This window comes from Triticum urartu, chromosome 6A, assembly GCF_056163025.1.
Source record: "Triticum urartu cultivar PI428250 chromosome 6A, HENAU_Tu73, whole genome shotgun sequence".
Taxonomy (NCBI): Eukaryota; Viridiplantae; Streptophyta; class Magnoliopsida; order Poales; family Poaceae; genus Triticum; species Triticum urartu.
In genome coordinates, this window is record NC_141878.1 from 438,927,838 (window position 1) to 438,942,289 (window position 14,452).

At 49.9% G+C, this 14,452-nt stretch overlaps 2 protein-coding genes and 1 long non-coding RNA gene across 3 annotated transcripts; 1 reads left to right on the forward strand and 2 right to left on the reverse strand.

The window, feature by feature from the left end:
• Nucleotides 1-406: 406 nt before the first annotated feature.
• LOC125513907 (aldehyde dehydrogenase family 3 member F1) lies at nucleotides 407-6,857 on the forward strand. Its single transcript, XM_048679118.2, has 10 exons — nucleotides 407-742; nucleotides 885-953; nucleotides 1,104-1,200; nucleotides 4,704-4,910; nucleotides 5,024-5,148; nucleotides 5,238-5,342; nucleotides 5,458-5,618; nucleotides 5,719-5,809; nucleotides 5,991-6,140; nucleotides 6,264-6,857. The coding sequence occupies exons 1-10, from the start codon at nucleotides 530-532 to the stop codon at nucleotides 6,498-6,500; spliced, it is 1,455 nt and encodes a 484-aa protein (XP_048535075.1). The 5' UTR covers nucleotides 407-529; the 3' UTR covers nucleotides 6,501-6,857.
• A 2,997-nt stretch (nucleotides 6,858-9,854) lies between these two features.
• LOC147965590 (uncharacterized) lies at nucleotides 9,855-10,607 on the reverse strand. Its single transcript, XR_015608446.1, has 2 exons — nucleotides 10,273-10,607; nucleotides 9,855-10,178 (listed from the first exon to the last, which is right to left on the reverse strand). It is a non-coding gene; the product is annotated as an uncharacterized LOC147965590 (long non-coding RNA).
• A 1,941-nt stretch (nucleotides 10,608-12,548) lies between these two features.
• LOC125512207 (salt tolerance receptor-like cytoplasmic kinase 1) lies at nucleotides 12,549-14,196 on the reverse strand. Its single transcript, XM_048677290.2, has 2 exons — nucleotides 13,615-14,196; nucleotides 12,549-13,501 (listed from the first exon to the last, which is right to left on the reverse strand). Exons 1-2 carry the CDS (start codon nucleotides 13,988-13,990, stop codon nucleotides 12,810-12,812), a joined length of 1,068 nt encoding a protein of 355 aa, XP_048533247.1. The 5' UTR covers nucleotides 13,991-14,196; the 3' UTR covers nucleotides 12,549-12,809.
• Between the last annotated feature and the right edge of the window lie 256 nt (nucleotides 14,197-14,452).

Here is a 14,452-nt window from a genome sequence, read left to right on the forward strand (position 1 = left end):
AATGGCCAAAGGAAGGAGCCCCCGTGAGATCACGATTTGCAGGAAGAAATGCATGCAAGGAGAAAATGCGAGTGAGGCTTACCTTTGGCCCTCTTGACAACTGAGGCATGCCAATGGTGGAGGTTGGGGCAAAGGAGCTTCAACCATATTGAAGTTGTGCTACAGACTACGGTGGACGTCAGTAAACCAACGATCACCACAACAATTTAGTACAGCAGTAATGCACACGTTATGTCTAATTTGGACAGGCAAGCTAACGGCCACCTTGTCACGCACAGCCCCCGCAAATCCAACTGTGCCTACGGTGACAATAAACCACCGCATTGATGAACGGCCCGCCACATTTCAACCACACGGTCAGGCGTACAGGCATTTTTCGTTTTCTATTTAGTTGGGGCTTACTCCACGCTATTTAACACAACGTCCGGGGCGCGCTTCATTCCACAACCTAAGAGCATCTCGACACCGCGGCCATCAACCGGCGAGCGTGCACTTCGTGAGCCATATACCTCACCCGCCTCTCGTCTCCATGGGAAGCCTGCACGAGAATCCCCAGCATGGCTTCGGCGGCCTGCTGAACGGCCTGCAGGAGGCGTACGAGAGCGGCCGGACCAAGGACCTCGCCTGGAGGCGGGCGCAGCTCAAGGGGCTCCTCCGGCTCCTGGAGGAGAAGGAGGAGGACATCTTCGACGCGCTCCACGACGACCTCGGCAAGCACCGCGCCGAATCCTACAGGGACGAGGTACGTACAGCCGTACAGGTGCAATCTGTCTGTATCCATGGCATGCTGGCCATGAGTTTCAGTTTCAGTTTCAGTGCGTCTGTGTGAAGTTGGTTGTCTTGCGTCCATTTGGTAAATTTCCTCTGTCTTTCACCGTCTTCAGATCGGGGCTCTTGTCAAGTCCGTCAATCACACGCTAAGAAACCTCGAGGGATGGGCGGCCCCCGAGAAGGCAAGCTCCCGCCACAGCCGCTGATTTTTTTAAAAAAAGTTTGGATTACTTATCACATGTGTCACATGGTGCCGCTGAAAAACCTGATCAGTAAGTAAGCAGGCTGCTGGTTTTGATTGTAGAGGCCATGACTTGTTGTTTTGATTGTAGACCCAGGCGCCGCTGGTTTCTTTCCCGGCGACCGCGCTGGTGGTGCCCGAGCCGCTCGGCGTCGTGCTCGTCTTCTCCTGCTGGAATTTGCCACTAGGTGACGCCGACTTCTTTGCTCTAGCCACACAAGCGCTGTCTTTTCTTTCTCGTTTCCTAATTGCGACGTGTGCACCATGACTATATTTATTTTTTGCGGGGAAGTGCACTACGGATATTAGTCGTTAAACCCAAAGTTGGGGACTTTACTGCAATACACATCTAAGTAGCTACATCAACATGGGTAGCATTCTCTGACTGAGTACGAATCTCATTTATGTTCATTTCAATTTAGGCTATACTGGTGCAAATAAAAAATACCATTGGATTACTACTATATGTATATATATAGACCAATAAAAGAAATAAAGTTGAAGTACCGTGTAGCATGTCGGTGCATAGTTGGATAGGCTGCGCCCCCCTCTAAGAAATGGAGGATCATCATAGCAGGGCACGGTTGTGTCTCGTCCGCAGCAAGACATAAGCTAGTCTCTCCTCAAGGACGCTCTATATGGGCCAGTCCATAATCATGTACGTACACGTAGTTTCTGTGTGCTTTCTTCATTGAGTTTTTTTGCTTTCTATTTTTTTCTACTTTGGAAAAAAATACATATATTTCAAAACTCTTAATGTACTTAAACTTTATAGAAATGTTCACTGTGAATCTGAAAAAATGTTAACACAGTGTAATTTTTTGTTAGCGTAAATCTCAAAAATATTGATAGCAATAAAATAAATGTTAGTGGCATTTAAAGAATGTTCATGTCTCTAAAATAATGTATGTGATATTTTTAGACAAAATTGTATACTGTAAAATAATTGTTCGTGTAATTCAGGAAAAATGTTTTTTGCCATTCAAAATATTGTATGATACATTTTGAAAAATATTCACGCTTTTCAAAAATATTTTTCAGCCATTTAAACAAATTTATACAATGTGAGAAATGTTCACATAGTTTAAAAAATGTTTTGTATCATTTGAAAAATAGTTCAACATATATGTGAAAAATGTTTAACAAGGAATTGATTTTTTCAAAAAAAGATATTTGGAAAAATGTTAAACATCTATAAAAATGTTTTATGTGTACCGAAAATGTATGAAAAAATAGGCATCAACATATATTTAAAAATGTTTAAAGTGTATAACAAAATGCTCTTGATGTATATGAAAATTGTACAATGTGTATGAAAAATGTAAACATGCGTTACAATGTATTTTGTGGTTTCCTCTTTAACTAGAGCCATCATGGTAATTTATTTCACAACCTGACTACTACTCAAGATGTCTATTGATCCTCAGTCCAGACCTCACACCATGCATTGCATTTAACCATTTTTTAACACAACATTGCATCTAACCTGAAAGTCGCATTTTTCTAGAGAAATTAAAACTTACATTAATATGGCAATGGAACTACTCAAATACAACGAAAAGTTATTTTTTTTTAAGAAAAGGAAGATGACCCCCGGCCTCTGCATCCGGGAGATGCATGCGGCCACTTTATTGATTATTCTCGAGGACCTTACAAAGTATTACAACAATATGCCTGAATCCGCCATCTTGGCATCATATGCCACTATTCCTATCCATATGATGAAGGGGCGCTAGCTGGGCCAAATACCCAGTCCACTCACCTAAGCCTATCATCAAAAGCCAGAAGCCCCAACCGAGCCACATACTGGGTCTGGGGCATGAACTGGTCAGACACACTCACATGTGTCGTCGCCGCCATCTTCCACCGGTCCGTCTTCAGAGCAGATATTGAGGCTTCTACCTTGTCAGGCCACTCTGCCATCGACGCCACCATGACGCCAGACAGCAACCCCCTCCTGCGCGAGTCCAGCACCGCGCATCGGGCGCCAAGTCTCCACTGCACCACGCCGCCGAGATCCGCCGTCATCAATGTGCAGGATGAAGCACCGCTCCACCAAGCTGCCCACTGGTCCCTCGAACCCATGTACGCCTCCAAGAATGTCGCCCCCAAGGAGGAAACGACACCAACGCGCCGCCGTCATCTGATCTACTGATTTAGGGTTTCCCCCGGAGGTAGCGGATAGAAGTCTGAAGCTTCTCCACGGCGATGCCTTCAAGAAGGTAATGACACAAAAGAGTGCCGCCAACGCCGGTCTTGGCATCAAGCCGAGAACTAGGTTTTCACCCGGATCCGCTCAAGGAACCTCCATCAAGCATCGTGTGCACGGGTCGCCGCCGATCTGAGCCGCCGCACATTGAGCAGATCGCACCGGCCAGATCAGATTTGTCCGGAGGGCAAACCACACATGGCGCTGACCCAACTACCAGGCCCTTCATGCCGCCACTGCCGAACCGAGGTTGGATGGTCCATTGCCGCCGACCCGGCCGCCGCCGCTGCCCGAAGTAGGGCCAGCCGCCGCACCCGCCACCATCCGCCCTAGGCCGAGGCGGCCACCGCGCCGCCGCCGGAAGGCAGGCTCGCCGCGCCACCAAGGCCAGATCGGCCGTGCCTCCACACACCGCAGGGCTCCGCACCGCCCCCATGGCGCCGGAGAGAGGGAAGGCCCCCGCCACTGCCGTCAGCCCCCGGGCCATAGGCCGGCGGCGGCGGAGGAAGGGGAAGAAGGACGGGGAGCCCCGGCGGCTAGGGTTGCGTCCCGCCCGAGTCGCCCGAGCGGGGGCGACGCGGGGGGTTATGGGTTAATGGGCCCGCTGACACCACGCACCTGCATCTGCACAACCAGGGACGGGTTCTTCACCGCCGGGTTCCCGTTGTTCTCCTGCCTGACACGGCTCATGCTGCAAGCTTGTATCCACAGCCGACGGTGCGTCTTCGCGGTTGGCGGGATCCTGGAGATTATGAAACTCTTTAGTAAGCCATTAGTACTCCTAAGGAATGTACGATAGTGCCAAACATAAGGATATGGCATACATGTTGTCATAACACCAATTCATGAAAAATATGAATAATTCCTAGAAACGGAAGTACTTGGTACATGAGTTGTGGTGTGCAATTTCTCTTATGTGGTTTTTGTATTTAGGTACTCTAGCAAGCATAGTTATAGGAAAGTGGGTGTAACCGTAGTGTCGATGTCCTTATCACAAAGGAAATACTCCTTCCACACATTTTTTTTGGAAATGATCCATTTTTCCATGGTGTAATCAAACTCAATTGGGCATAAATCCAGTCATATATGACTTGAGTAGTCACGACAACATGCATTTTTTTTCCTTTCATTGTTTTTATGAATGCTTTAAGTGGTGATGTGTTCCCGGTATTCATTAAATCAAAGAGATGTCGATTATTTTTACTAACAATAGTTGTGGGAAGCAAAATAGTTTCTCCGTTGGAATGTATGCGGAATTCAAGTCCATGTCATCAAGAATCTGCCCGAAATATAACACCGCATTGATGTTTACTCATGGAGAATCTAACTATATTCATGTGATGTTAACGATCATGGTTGAAACTTGAAGCGTGTATGTCACACTCTTGGGTACATGCTTTGCACAATTAGTCCTTACCTTGTCTCCATTTTGAGCAAAGGGATAGTTACATAATGTGAGTATGTTGTTGTGTTGTAATGCAGGTTTGGCTTTGGAGCCAATCTCTGGCGCACTAGCAGCTGGCAATGTTGTGGTTGTAAAGCCCTCCGAGCTTGCTCCGTCCACCGCCGCATTCCTTGCTGCCAATATACCAAGGTACCTCGATCCTAAGGCTGTGAAGGTCATCTTAGGTGGACCGGAAGTTGGAGAACAACTCATGGAACACAGATGGGACAAAGTTCTTTTCACCGGTAACAACAAACTTGAAAATTCACCTTGCTTCTTCACAAAAGCAGTCATTATAGACAAGATCCCACCAAATTATTGTTCTTACGTGTATGTATATGATCTTTGTGTTATTCAGGAAGCGCCAATGTAGGGCGTCTTATTTTGACGAAAGCAGCAAAGCACTTGACCCCTGTTGCGCTTGAACTTGGGTCGAAATGTCCGTGCATTGTTGATCAGCTCGATAGTAAGAGAGATAGGCAGGTAATTCTTAGGGATTTGTCATGTTTTTAATTGCAACAAGTCACAATGAATGACGAACTAACTATATACCCCATGTGCGGGTTATACAGATTGCAGTGAATCGAATAGCGGGAGCGAAATGGTCAGTATGTGCCGGCCAAGCATGTGTTGCCATTGACTACATCCTGGTAGAGGAGAAATTTGCTCCTATTCTGGTATGGTCCACTCTAATATCCAGTTAACTACAATACTATACAAGCTCATGGCATATACACTACATATATCTTCCGACTGCTTCTTGAGCATGCAGTAATTTTTGTCTCTTTGAAGATTGAGCTACTGAAATCAACGGTCAAGAGATTTACCACTACACCAGAGTGCATGGCCAGGATCTTGAACGCAAGGCACTTCCGGAGGTTAAGCAACTTTTTGGATGATGATAGGGTGGCATGTTCAGTGGTGCACGGGGGATCAGTAAACGAAAAGACCTTGTAAGTTCACCTCCATTTGTCCACATCCTTCTTATGGATATATCATGTACAAAATAAATGGATAAAATTGGTGCCTCATGCCACTATGCCTATGGCGCAGGACAATTGAACCCACCATACTGTTAAACCCTCCACTCGATTCTGACATCATGACTGAGGAGATATTCGGCCCACTGCTCCCTATCATCACGGTATGCCGAATGGACAAATATTATGTGACAGATTATAATACTCCCTCTGTTCACTTTTGTAAGTCGTTTAGGACAGCTGAAATTGAACTGTTTTAGATGATGTCTTAAATGTCTAAAAGGTCTTACAAAAGTGAACGAAGGGAATACTAAGTTGATGGTGTATGTACATGTGGGCTTTCAGGTAAAGAAGATCGAAGATACTATTAAGTTTGTCACATCAATGCCAAAACCATTGGCAATCTATGCTTTCACCAAAAACGAGAAGCTAAAACACCGGATTATAGATGAAACATCATCTGGAAGTATCACATTCAACGACGCAATTGTGCAGGCATGCAAACTTATCCACCTCATTCCTCCAAACTACACGCGTTTTCGCAGCATAAATCTTTGAAGTGTTCTCATTCTTTTTACTGTTGAGATTGACCTAATCTTGACTAGTATGTTGTTGCAGTACGCAGTAGAAGGCCTCCCGTTCGGTGGCGTTGGGCAAAGCGGGTTCGGACAGTACCATGGCAAATACAGCTTTGAGCTTTTCAGTAACAAAAAGGCAGTGTTCAAGAGAAGCTTCCTAATCGAGTTCATGTTCAGATACCCGCCATGGGACGACAGTAAAATCAGGATGTTGAGACATGTTTTCAACACGAACTACATACTTCTACTCCTTGGACTGCTCGGCCTGAGGAGATGATGGAAGAAACAACTCGGAGAAAGAGACCACGAGCAAATAGCCAAGAGAAGCTGCGCTAGATGAACAAAAGCAAATGGACTGCAAACCACATAAATGCTACGTACCCTATATATTTGTGTTCGATTGCAAAATTGGATTGTGTGAGTGTGTAACCTGTTTTCCGTTGAGTGTTGTGATTCCTCGAAGATTTGACAATTTAATACTACGATTCAGGAGAACACCCTTAGGTGTTTGCCTAGAAGAACGAGAAACCTTTGAAACTAAACTAGAACTTCTTACTAAGTAAGGCCCAGTTTGCTGTTGCTCAATTATGTTGAGTTAAGATTACTCAATGATTTGATGTCAAATAATACTCCATATAGCTACTGGAAAATTTTGATTCGCGAAAACGTCCTCCAGAACTATGACATATGCCACCGCCACAATACCGATGCCGGCTAAACCACGTTTAACAGCAGAGTTTTGATCTACCATTTCTTATGGGTACAAATAAACAAGTTGAGACTGGATCCGGGCAGCCCGGCCCCTTGAGCATTCAACAATATTTCCAATAATGCAGCACGCTAGCAGCTGCTCCTTAAACTGACCAAGAACACAAGTGATCGATAGCTCCCAAATCTCACATGCGCCATGTCCAGGGGCCAACCGTAGAAAAATGAGGGTTTCAGGCCGCACCAAGCAACAACAGCTAGCCCAAATGCTGCTACTAGCGCCAGGCATAATGCCTGCTCCCAGATCACGTTGCGAGCATTTGTTTTCGCGCTAACTCGGCACGGACGAACAGCGAGAAGGGAGACTTTTGTGCGCGAAGCGATCTGATCTGCATGTGGTTTTGCGACTTGTGAGCGAGAAATATGCTGAATTTCAACCGCTTTGCCGTTCAGAAACCCAGCTGTCGTCGAGTACCCTATACTACAAGTTCCGGTCTGGCTGGCCTCGCAGAAGGCAGGATGTACAAACGCGCCACGCGGTGTACTAGACGGCACATGTCCGTGTCACGGTATGCCCAACTGCTGCGCTGTATAATGTCCAAGACTCTTTCAGTTTAGGCAAACCATAAATTAATTTCTTGAAGACCTTTCTCTCTCTTATTAAAAAACCGCTACCAGGCGCGACCAGCGTTGGTGTGATTGATGTTTACTGCTTGAGCCTTGTGTATATATATAGGACTACAATGATCAATTTGGAGTACAAGACAAGTCAAAACAAATCCTAGTCTATCTTGTATTTCCTAACGAAACATAATACTCAACATCCCCCGCGGTCACAACGGTAGCAACACAGACGGTGAGACTGGAGAAGAATTCGAAGGCAAGCCGACGGACACCCCCCACAGTTATAACGGTCGATGCATCGCCGAAGGCGTGGCTGTGGTGGAAACCGACGTGGCTGCTCAAGCAAGGCGGTAGCCCTTTATGACATTTGTCGAGGTAGCTGAGAGCGTGGGTGGTGTAGCCGTGGTCGAGGTAGTCGCGTGTAGTACGCCGTGGTCGATGTCGAGTCGGGTAGCCGGTGTCGAGGAAGTCGCCGTGGAGCCGCGGACGTAAGGAGGTGCCGAGTTAGTCATGGGCGTAGTGATGTCGAAGTAGTAGTGCGTCGGGAAGAAGACGTTGTTGACGACGCGTCACACTGGGTTTGTTAAGCCCGAGGACACATCATGGACGAAGGCACGCATAGGTGTTGTCAGCACCAGACATGCGTAGACAGACGAAGACGAAGTTGACGAAGCGCCGCTCCAGGCTTGCCAGGCCCGGGGACATGTCGTGCACGAAAGCACGCGTCGGTGTTGCCAGCACCGAGCATGCGTAGACGAGGGACCTGCACGAACTGTACGCCATGTCAAGGAGTCGGAGGGGCTAGCAGAGAAGAACTCAACGATGGTTTTGGTGCCAAGCGGCGAGGGGCAGATGTCGCGAACGGTGGTCGGAGTAGACGAAGTGGTCGGGAAAGATAACGGCGACGCTGGCGACAAGTTGGCACTGAACGAAGACGAAGGGGGTGGACATGCGGCGCAGCTCATACCACGTAAAGTCGACACGCTGGGATGGCGGAGTGGATCACTGGCCACGACGCTATGGCCCGAAGGGGCGACGCGGCGGCAGCTGGTGGATCGGGGCGACAATGGGAAGACCTCAAAGCGACGGTGGGGACCGCGAGCCATGTCGCTATGCCTTGATGGACGGTGGAGCGTGGGTCGATGCAATCGTTGGATTGATATTTGAACATAGTTTTCAATGATACATGAATGATTTTTTATGACATATATTAATATTTTGTTAATTAAATTTATGATTAAAATTTAGCACACAATATAATGAGGATCAATAAATCAGAATGAAGATGGCCGTGTACATCCAGAGGTGCAAAGGCCGGAGGTATTCCTTCTTTTTGAAAAAAACCAGCACGAAGGTAGTATTTTCTAACTAAACATAATACTCAACATAATACTCAACAGTGCGCGACGACGGCTAGAGCGTGGCGTCTGTGTGAATGCATGGACGCATCAGCATTAGCAGCGCTCCCGCTGTGAATCGTAGGGTGCAGAACACACCAGCCACACGTTCGCTTCACTCGGTATATTTCTCGTGCTTCGAATTATAAAATCACAAACTGATTAGCACGTGAAAACAAACGGCGGAATTGATCTTTCGTATCGCAAAAGCAAGCTGATTAGCCAAGAGTTAGTTGCACATACCCTCACATTGAACTCCTCACCAAAGTTGATGCAACGCATACGCATCTCCATCATGCGTTGCAACCAGCACTTTAAGTATGAATGCGACCTAACTCGCCTCTCCAGCAGGTGACCGATCGACCAGGGCAGTTTGTGAACTGTTACGCACGGCACATTTAGTACGCCTTCCCGTAGTTGTTCTCGATCGAAGGCTTCAATCGTGGATAACTTGTGCAACCGTTGTTAATTCCGATCCAGGCCGTCATTAGGCTGTCGGTTAGGGTGTCCGTCAACCGCAGCAACCGATCCACGAATTTTCGTGTGACTTGGTCATTTTCGTGCCTCGGCGCTTTACACGCCTCTTCCCTTTTATAATCCACACATCCACGGCATGAGAGCCGCGCGCACACTCGTGCGCCTGCGTTGCTCATTTGCTCACACTCCTGCTTGAAATCATCCAAGCAGACAGGGCCGGTCCTGACATTTCAGGAGGCCCGGGGCGAAATAAAAACTGGAGGCCCTTAACATAAGCATCGAAATAATGCGCTATGGAGAAAGTAGACAACAATGTGTGTTGCAATGTCTTGTTTAATGTCATGCTTGAACTATACAACCACCGCAGGAGTATACTATTGTACGAAAAATCTTAAAACAATTTGCATCCAAAATGCATAGTTGGGTTCACAATTTGACTTCTTAAAATGACTATATGGTAAGACTATTACTACAAATAGGAGTATCTGAGAAATTTGATAGATGAGGAAAATTCATACGAGTGATATAGAAAATATTCCTTCATATCTTCACAAATTAAATACCTTCATATCCTTAAAAATTAAATCTATAGTGTTGCGAGATAGTGCAAATTAAGTTACTCCCACCTAGCGGCTTGTGCAAATGACTAAATTAAGAGTTAATTACCCAATTGTGCCGTCATTGCTCAGTTCATATATAAATCAACCGCCAGCATCCAGAACCTTGTTCTTCGCTTGATCCTTTAAGATCTATACCACCACATGAATATCAATATTAAACTGCAGAACCAGAAAGATTAATTATACCAACAGTGTTAGATGTAGACCGGCCGGCAATACTCACCTCTATAAACTACAAACAACAGCACCGGTCCGCCGCTGATCTCCGATCCGGCGCGCACCGCGTTCGTTAGATCCGAGCCTCGTCCGATCCTTGAGGGAGCTCTCCTGGTTCATCTGCCATGATGATCTGGGCGTGAGGGGGGGGGAAGGCAATCGCTGCTGCGTGCGTGATGGTGCTGCATGCGTAGGTTCCTGGATCCCCACAGTCGATGCGTGAGTTATGGCGATCGTAATCTGGCGCTCCATCGATAGCCGCAACTACTTAACGATGGGCCAGCCGCACCAGATCTTTTTTTACTTCAGACACAAAAAATAGGCCTAGTGCAACAAAATACATACTCGGGGGCCCCTCCACCTTCAGACACAAGAAATAATAAACTGAACCACCGTGGAGAAACACGAAATGACTCTGCTGCCACGACGAATGAAGTGATTGCAATATTTTTGTTGATAGCTTACCAAGTTGACCACTTGGTCACGACGAATGAAGTGGTGACATGGCGTCAAACAGCGAGATGATACATGTCATTAGAGCATATACAATCGGGCGTTCTAAATCCGTCTCAAACATCCGGACGGACTGACCGGTCACAAAAAATTAACCCATCCGAGAGCCTCAAACGGGTCTTAAACGTCAGTCCGACACCACTTATATCTAGCCCAAATATGAGGTGGATATGGGACGCCCGGGCGTGCTCGTCACGTCGGCTTGGCCCAGCCTACCCCACGCCTGCCCCACAAATATCCCCATCAGGAAAACCCTAGACCGCAGTCAACCCGAACTCCACTTCCCTCTCATCTCCGTCCGCTCCACTTTCGATCCCCTCCAAACGCATCCGATTAACGAAGAAGGGTTTTCCTTCATTTTATATTATAAAGCATACCATCAACCACAAGTTCAAGGTTCATGAGCAACAAGAAAAAAAACAAAGAGATGTGAGGGAAATTTGTTGTGTTGTGCCTCCAAACGCATCTGATGGTTGGCGGCCGAAGGAGCGCTGCCTCCGGTGGGGACTCCGGCTCCGACGACGACTGGGCTAGCCTTCTGTGTGAAGCGGAGCCCAACGAAGTGGAGAAGGTCGCCCTCCGCATCACATTGAGGTGTTCGATCGTCGTCCAAGGCAGATCTGGCAGCGGCGGATCCACTTCGTTTCTGCCTGACGCCCGTCGACACAGCGTCGGCGACGTCTCCGGCCCATCCCGCACAACACGTAGCTCCGGCCACTCTGCTACACCCTCCAGGTACGCCGTCCACCACCACCACCACCCTCTGCTCCAGAGGTGGTACCCGGCCACCGCCGGGTCCTCATACCTGCGCCGGGGCCGGTGCACACTCGGATGCCCGAGTCGGAGGCACAACAGCCCGGCGCGAGCGGCGGCGGGCTAGGCAGAGGGCAGCGGCGTCCGAGTCGATGTCCACGCGCGAGCGCGCTAGTCGATCCCGAGGCAGCGCTCCTCGTGTCTGTCCTCCGCCGCTCTCTCACGATGGTGGAGACGGATGCGTGGCGCCTCCGCCGTAAAAATGACAAGGCGCTCCGACTCGCCATCGAGTTGTCGGAGCGCGAGGCAACCAAGGAGGCGGCGACGAAGGCGAAGGCGGCCCGCCATGCGAAGGAGCAGGACTGCCTGCTCCGCAGGCTGTAGGGCATGAGGTGCAGCCCCGACTCGGATATAATGGACGGCTCCACCTCCAGCTTCGACGAAAACGTGCCTCCTCACACCGACGCCAACGTGAAGGAGGGGCACAGCCGCGCCAATGACCGGAAGGGGAAGATTTCGGCTTGGAAATGGTGATTTCCTCCACCCTTCACCCTTGTGCTTATATTTTAATTAGTTTTTAGTATGAATTTGCATTGTTCGCCATTGAGCTCCAACTAACTATGCTCCTTTTGTCCTGCGATGAAATGGTGATCTAATGGATTGCATGTGATGATCTTTTTTTCCTAGTGTTGCATGCTTTGTATGATTTTGAAGTTTCAGATATGAAGGACGCGGGTGTACAAGCCAACAAATAAGGCGTGCCCAATCAATGTCCACAGACGCACCCAGACGCGTCTGCAGGCGTTTGAGGGACTGGATTTGACCATCGTGGCCGTAGATGCTCTTAGATCAGCGGGGGACGAGGGGAGTGCATGCATGGACGTGCATCCAAAGCTCCAAAGATGAGTAAACAACATTTCTGACCATGGTGGATCACATGCATTCGCTAAGCGCAGCGAATGGCGGGATCCGTTGAAGATCGGCTTTGATTTCCTCAGCAGTAAACTCGTCTCAAAGTACCCGGAAGATCACATGCGTGTTTGTATTAGCTTAAGCGCGTACTCCATGTATATTATCTCAAAAACAACTGCGTAAGATCTACAGGCGGATTAGATTAACGAGCCACTACCTGCCTGCAACCCCATCCATGACATCACAAAAATTGTACGGGACTCGATTGTTCAACTACTAACTGATCCACTTATACAATAAATAACAAAGTGAGAAAAGGTTGTGTGCCCTACCTAAGCATTTACACCCTACGTACGTACTAAACCTTTACGAAACCACCATCTTGCTGGCCGGCTTAGGTCCAACGGCGGAGATCAACGCCGACGTCTTCTCCTGGAGAACGCGCACCACGTCCGTCATGGACGGCCGGAGCCCGGAGCTGACGTTGATGCACTGCAGCGCGAGCGCCGCCACGGTCACGGCCTCCTCGCGATCGTACGCGTCTCCCAACCTCCTGTCCACCACGTCGGCCACCTTCCCCTCGCTGACCACGGGCGCCACGGCGACCGTGAGCCGGCACCCCGTGTCCGCGCAGATGGCCTCCCGCCCGGTCACCAGCTCCAGCAGCAGCACCCCGAAGCTGTACACGTCGCTCTTCTTGGTGGCCACGCCGGAGCGGAGGAAGTGCGGGTCCACGTACCCCGGGGAGCCCATGACGTGGCGCGCTGACGCCCTGGCCGCGGCCGGGAGGACCGCGGCGGAGAAGCCGACGTGCGCGAAGCCGAAGTCGCAGAGCTTGACGTCCATGTTGGCGTCGAGCAGGACGTTGGACGCCTTGACGTCGCCGTGGATGACCGCGGGGTCCTGGCTCTCGTGGAGGTACTCCAGCGCCATCGCCACCTGGAACGCGGCGGCCATCCGCCGCGCCCACGGCAGCGCCGCCCGCTTCTGGCCGCTCCGGTGGAGCCTCTCGTGCAGGTCGCCGTTGGGGGCGTACTCGAACACCAAGACGCCCTCCTCTGCACGCGGGAAAGAATCAAGATCAGCGCTCCAGCCAGAACTCCATTGCCTCGTTCGTAGAAATGTGGATGGGTTGACCAAGAAACGGACACCGATCGTGGTGGGTGTGTACCTCGTTCGTCGCAGTAGCCGAGGAGGCGGACGATGTGGGGATGGCGCACGGACAGGAGCACGTCGAGCTCCTGGCGGAAGACGCGGTGGAGGCGCTCGCTGCTCCGCTGCACCTTGACGGCGCCGAGGCGGGAGGAGGTGAGCGACGCCAGGTACACGGTGCTGAAGCCGCCCTGGCCGATCACGCGGGACGAGAAGCCGCCCGTGACCGACTCGACCTCGGCCCACTCGAGCCGCCTCGCCCGCCCGCTCTTCCCGGCCGACGACGCCGACCCGCCACCCGGGTCGGCCGAGACGCGGGAGTCCGTCCGGCCGGCGTCATGCGTGTCGCGCTCGCCGCGGCGGAGGCAATCCAACAGCCCGCACCCGGGCAACATTCCGCGCGCCGCGGCAACACACCACACACACACCGTGCGTGCCCGAGGAGCGTCGTTGATGGAGATAGCTAGCTACTGGAATAGATCGAGAAGGCTCTCTTCCCGTCGCTATTGTTGCTAGGTGGGAGTGCGTATTTTTCTCTCTGGCCGCGCTCGGGAGATGCCTGCGCGCGCGAGAGGGGCCGGGTCAAAGAACGGGCACTGGAGTCCGTTGTTATATACGCGAGCTGTCAGTTGAGTGGGGCTCCACTAATCATTGCGCGTAAAGAAAGGCTCAGGCCGCTTTGAGATGTGTGACGCTTCTGTGCAGTCCTGCGCACTCCTATCGTCATGCACTACTCCTCCTCCTCCCCTGCATTTATCGGCAGGTGTGTTTTTCACAAACAATTAAGAAAACATTCTCGAATTCCTGATTGGACTGTTGAGAGGTGCAGCGAGGGAGGTCCCTTAATTTTTCGACAG